The sequence below is a fragment of the Lissotriton helveticus genome, chromosome 5_1, assembly GCF_964261635.1.
Source record: "Lissotriton helveticus chromosome 5_1, aLisHel1.1, whole genome shotgun sequence".
NCBI classification, from domain to species: Eukaryota; Metazoa; Chordata; class Amphibia; order Caudata; family Salamandridae; genus Lissotriton; species Lissotriton helveticus.
In genome coordinates this window covers 1,724,914,591-1,724,920,590 of record NC_136065.1, presented here as the reverse complement: position 1 = coordinate 1,724,920,590, position 6,000 = coordinate 1,724,914,591, and the positions used below count along the sequence as shown (strand labels likewise).

The 6,000-nt window shown below is 41.4% G+C and overlaps 1 protein-coding gene across 1 annotated transcript in view; it reads left to right on the top strand.

The window, feature by feature from the left end:
- The first annotated feature begins 413 nt into the window (after positions 1–413).
- The window catches only part of LOC144755771 (uncharacterized), a 230,981-nt gene continuing 225,394 nt past the window's right edge, over positions 414–6,000 (top strand). The window contains exon 1 of the mRNA XM_078644992.1: positions 414–1,190. Coding sequence (XP_078501118.1) covers positions 530–1,190 — 661 coding nt within the window. The 5' untranslated portion in view covers positions 414–529. The remainder of the gene's footprint in view (positions 1,191–6,000) is intronic.

Here is a 6,000-nt window from a genome sequence, read left to right as displayed (position 1 = left end):
TAGTCATCATGTTTATTTTTTAGTTAATTGTTATGAATGGGCAGTTTAGGATTCCTCGCAATTTTTAGTGTTACTGTGATTTAATCTTAAATATTCATCCTGTTTTGTTTTCAAGTGACTTTCTGAATGAGCTGCTTAGGACCCCTATGCTAGTTGTTATTGTATTTTAAGAAGAACAATGAATAGTTGGTCCTGTTGACTATGTTTATGGAGGTCCCCAAAGGGATTTTATATACTTGTAGCCCTTGTATATTATGGAAATGACCCAGTTTCATTTAAAAACATAAAAAGAATAATAGAAAATGCTGTAATGATTGTGTATGTTGCCTTCCTCAACATTGTGCGATTGCTTGTAACACATGTCACTTATTTTTCAGGTGATTCTACATCATCTTCAAAGGCAAAATATTTAATGTGCTTCAGTGAATATCTAATTCATTTTAAAGGTGATGAATGATCAAGACGTGGATTTGTGATCAACGTTGAAAACCAGAGGACAAAACAAAGTCTGTAAACCTGGTCTGAGAGAATGGAGCAGCCACTAGCGCAAGTTGAGGTCCAGATTCCGAGAAATCAGCATAATTCTAAAAAGCAGAACATAGAAACATACCAGACTCTGATTCAAGACCACGTGCCTTTTAAGATAGAGCCTGGAATGGATGCTGAAGCCTTTCTAGTAGCATTTGAGTGTGCTGCAGAAGACTCTTTGTGGCCTAAAGATGAGTGGGTCATGCATCTTGCTCCCTTTCTTTCCAAAGAGGCCAAGACCATTTACCAGGCATTGCCATACAATACTATACATGATTATGATCGGTTGAAGGACGCTATCCTAAATCATGTAGGCATCGGGGAAGAAAGTTACAGGGAAAAGTTCCGCAAACTTACATTCAGAACAGGAGCAAGACCACGTATGGTTGCTCATCAATTACATGACTGGGGGAAAAAGTGGCTGAAGCCAGAGATCCGAAGCCCCGCTGAAATCGTGGAACTTATTGTAGTTGAGCAGTTCATCCAGATCCTGCCAGCTGGTGCTAGTGACTGGTTAAGTCATCAGCAAGTATGGTCTCTTGACAGTGCAGTTGAGTTAATTGAAATGTACTTAGCTGGGGAAGATTTTACACCAACTGATGGAGAACGCAACACAGATGTCCAACAATTGGCGTTTGAAGAAGTAGCTCCTGTAGCTGAAGGTACAGTAAAACATTTTGTTATACAAAACTAGGTACAAATATCATGGGTCTATATAGCATGGATTCATGCAATGATGGACAACAAATAAAAATACTCCCTGTAAAACTGTAATGGATTTTTGTTGGTACTATTGATATGCCGTAAACATTTGTTTTGTTGGACCAGCCTTCCAAATTTTGGTAGCTTAGGGCATTTGAACCTGAACTGTGGTGAGAGTGCATCATAACTGGATTCTTACAACTGACCTATGGATGTTCTCTAAATTTACTGTTGACAGCTTATATTGAGGAAGCATCTGGTAGTAATGACTGTAAAAGAATATCACTTTTCCTTTTGGCCCAACCAGAGTTTTCTCAGCATAGAGTGCATAAAATTGATTTTGATTTTGATTTTAGGTGACATATTTTATTATTTATGCTGTCTTAAATTCTGGCCTCCAAAAAGGTGAGCAATCATCCTTATGGTGCCCTTTGTGGTATTATGCTCAATGAGTCTGGTATTATCATATGTATGTAGGGTTTCTTGTGGTTTGTGATCTGCGTAGACCATGAACAAATATCTAATCATTTTAGAAAACCTTAGGTCACTTATAGGCTAAGGTACACCTCCCATTTTATCAAAGGTTACCACCAACAAGTCTGGAAGAAAGCCTTGGTAAACAGGTTATTTCCTGAATCTGCACTGCCTTGTGAATCCATCCTGAGATAGCAGAACATCAATCAAGTGATTGGCTTCTGTGGAAACTTCACTAAACTTGTGAATTCTGTTTACACAGGATTACGCATTTTGAAATTCAAAATAAGCTTTTTCTCTTAAAGCTTATTGGGCAGGTCGATCAAACTATGAATTGCCTGATATTGAATAATATCCTGCATAGTTAGAGGTGGCCGAATCAATGCTACATTTTCAGGATATCCTATAAGAAACAATGAGCATATATTAAATTTTATTGGAACTACACAATCTTTTTCCTGAAAATCTGGCATGGTGTGGCCTCTTCTGGGCGTACATTGAATAGATCCCGAAGACCGACACATCAAGCTTTAGCTGTTGCTCTGGATTTCTATGCGTAATAACGTAAACAGAGTAAATGTGTCACTGAAAATTATCTTTGATGTGTCACAATTTTACTATCGACATCAGCTCTGAAATAGCAGGTAGAATACAGCAAATCATAAATATTATACATTTGAACACCTTAAACAAATTCTATGTGCTTTTAGAATTCCAACATAATTATTGTCTCCTTACAGGAGGCATCGCTAAAGTTGGTGATAATTGGTTTTGTCCCAAAAAACATCTTACCAGTTGCTGATATTAATTTAAGCATTCTATATATCACTTTTTTTTGTACACTTTAGTTTGTCACCCTAGGTGGGATGGTTATGCCCAGACATGGGTCACATGCACACTGTGTCACTGGAACCAAGCTATAACTAGCTCATGAGCTCTAACTAGGGTGAAACTGGTCTTGGGTTGCTTGTGTTCCAGTTCAGGGAGGACTTGGCCTAGCAGTTTGGGCTGGACTGTTCCCATTGGAGCAGGGTCACAACTGATGTGCATATGGCTGGGTCCAAACTGAGATAGCATAATCAGTCCTGCCTAGTATCACGCATCAGGTGTGACTCTAACGCATTTCAGTGTGGTGGTCCTCATCACCGCAATGAAATGCATTGTCACGCATGATGCCACTCTGTCTGCTGTCACACAAAGTGCTAAACTAGTATATTACTGGCCACTTCAGGCTGCTAGCTTGCGTGCGCGCCTGTGTGTCTGGCCTGCGGGGGGGCTGCTTCCACAGACGTCATTTGCCGGCCCGGGCGTGAGCTGCTAGAAGCACAGAGCACAGCAGTGAGGCTGCTACAATGTATTCTTTTTTGAAAGCTGTAGTAGCGCGTTCCCGCCCGGCTCGGCGCCGCAGTCACAGCCTGACCTTAGGACCTGGCTGAAGGCAGTACGTACGCTATGTCCTGCTGTCACCTGTGGCGCGAGTGGGGGTGGCTGCTCAGGCAGATGAATGTAACTGCGGCAAATGGCAGTGCTGCTTGCACCGCCACCGTCATATTTTAAAATGAACATAATTGTCCCGCACAAATGGGAGCCAACTCATGGATCACGGTGGCTGCTGGAGCCCGGGGCAGCAATCACAGCTGTGTGGTGAGCCTGAATGATCTCTAGAATCGAGCCTGAGCCGCATGTTTTTTTACGCGAGAGGATAATAGAGACTAGTACAGTTATGCTTCTGTGATCAAATCACGGCAGTGCTCCTTGACTTTCTGTATTTCCGGCACCTGGGCGCCACCCGTGCACTGTGTTGGGATTATGGCCAAATGAAGTAATGAGTGGCGGCAGGTAAATGAAAGTTTCTTTTTCAAGTACACACAGGGGCCCGCCGGAAACGGAGAGAGTAGGAGGCTGGCGTCCGTTTGTCCAAATGGTGCTTAATTAGCAGTGCACTGTGAGCCTACCTCAAACCTGACTTAGAGGGTCGTTAGCGCTCATGACTGGCAGGATGTTTTTAACTATATTGTCCTACCAGCCCCAGGAAGGCATCACTGGTGCTAATGCGGGCCCGCCCGAAATTAACACGCTCGGGGTCCTGTATCAAAAACTGCTGCCACTTAGATCACGACAACCTTGAGGAGAGCTGACTGTGGCTCTCTGTTCCCTCCGAGTCAGCTTTAAACTCCAGCTGAATCACCGAGACAGGTCGCACATCAACAGTGTGAAAAAAAGTTAGGTGGTGAACCATTCAGCCTCCAGACCCACTACCAGGCAGTGGTGGAATGGACCGTAGCAGTCCGGTGAGTCAAACACTGACTAGGGTTGTCACATTCCCAAGAGAAGTTTATTTGTTTTATTAAGTCTGCCAATGGCTGGACATAATACTAAATAGAACTGGAAACAAAATCTGATTTATTCATTTTGAACTTTTGATTTCTGTTTTTGGTTACTCTAAGTAATAGTCATGTATCAGCACTAGAACACGTTTAAAGTGCTTTCTATTTGCATTACTTCTTTGTAGTATGTTCAGTTAAGGGTTGCAAATTTTACCACCTTTAGGTGATTTTGTTTACTTTTTTACATGCCAGAATAACATATCTGCCCTGTGTTCATTTGATTTCTGCAGCATGTGCTTACCTGTATTAGGCCACAATAAAGTGCAATGGCATGGGGATATGAAAGGCTTTACGATTATTTCTTTACTTTCATATCTTCTATGCAGACACATCATTTCGTATCAGTATCTTAATCTTCTATTTCAAGGGGTTTGAAGCAGTTTCAAGGTATTTTAGGGTTTCTCGTTGATAAAAAATTTCTAATATGTTATATTTATCTCTTTCCATGCACTTCATTGTTTTGTTTTACTCGAGATAAAATGTCGCCCCAAGTGTCACACATTTGGCAGTTCACTGACAACACTTAAAAGCCCTTCCATTTCTGGTGTTTTTAGCAGTTTTAAGATCTTCTTAGAGTTTCTTGTTAGTCAGTTGGGTGAAAATTCTGATATTTATATGGTTCACTGCTCTTTAGTGCTTGATTTTGCTTGCGCGAAAGTGTCACTCATAGTAGTTGAATGTCACTCATAATGCCACTGAGAGTATGAAAAAGTCACACACAAGCAATCAGAAACCTTGCATAATGTGTGCAAAATAACGATGGACTGGGATGCGGCATGAGTAATTACCAGTGACTGAGATTATTCAAGTATTCCATCCATCACTTTTTGGTATACTTTACTATGTCAACCAAAGAGGGACGGGTGTGCCCAGACGCTGGTCCCGTGCACACTGTGTCACCGGAACTAAGCTATGCCTGGCTGATGAGCCCTAACTAGGGTGAAAGCGGTTCTGGGGTGCTTGTGTTCCGGTTCAGGGAGAACCTAGCCTGGCAGTTCAGCCTGGACTGTTCCCACTGGAGTAGGGTCAAGACTAATTTGCATAGGGCTGGGTCCAAACTGAGATGACAATGTGTACAAAGTAACAGTGGACTGGGATGCGGCCCGAGTAATTATCAAGCATGCTTTCCATCACTTTTTTGCATACGTTAATGTAATTAAGAGTCCTACCAGATATTAATGGTAAAGGTGTAATTTCAGCAAAATCGGAGATGTGGCATAAGTTATATCACTTGCGTTTAACATTACATAACATAACTTTACATAATATGTCACACCCTCCCTATTCTGACTCTGAAACAGATTAACTCCTACCCTAGACAGGAGTAACTTGTAAACTGTTTTCAACTAAACGCAAACTGTTTGTGAACACCAATCGAGTTCTGAGTTTGTGTCTGCCCCGTTTGTACATCCCGCCCCCCCCCGAATGCCCTCTTTGCGTATTGCTAATACTGGGAATTCGACCTTACTGGAAGAATTTCCATTAAAGGAAATTTGTTTACGTGTGCAAATTCATATTTGTGTTAATCAGTAAATAGATTTGCACTCGTAAATCAAGACATGCATAGATACCGTTGCAAATTGGACTTGGGAAGAGGGGTCATTGAATTGATTAAAAACAAGTCCAGCATCATGTGCAAAATTAACTTTAACATGTGAGTGAAGCAGATAGAAATCGCAAATTATTTCATTCCTCCTAATCCCAGTAATGAGGCCAGGATAAATACCCCTGGATCAAGCTTCATTGTAGAACAAATGTCGTAATCTTCAGAGCAGTGCTGTGACATTGGTACATTTGATAAATATGCTTCCTCAGTTGACATTGCCATATAATGCCAAAGTAACGTTAAAATAAGCATGTAGTGTCCACATTTACTGTTCTAGCTGATGTAGATGTTCACATTGTCATT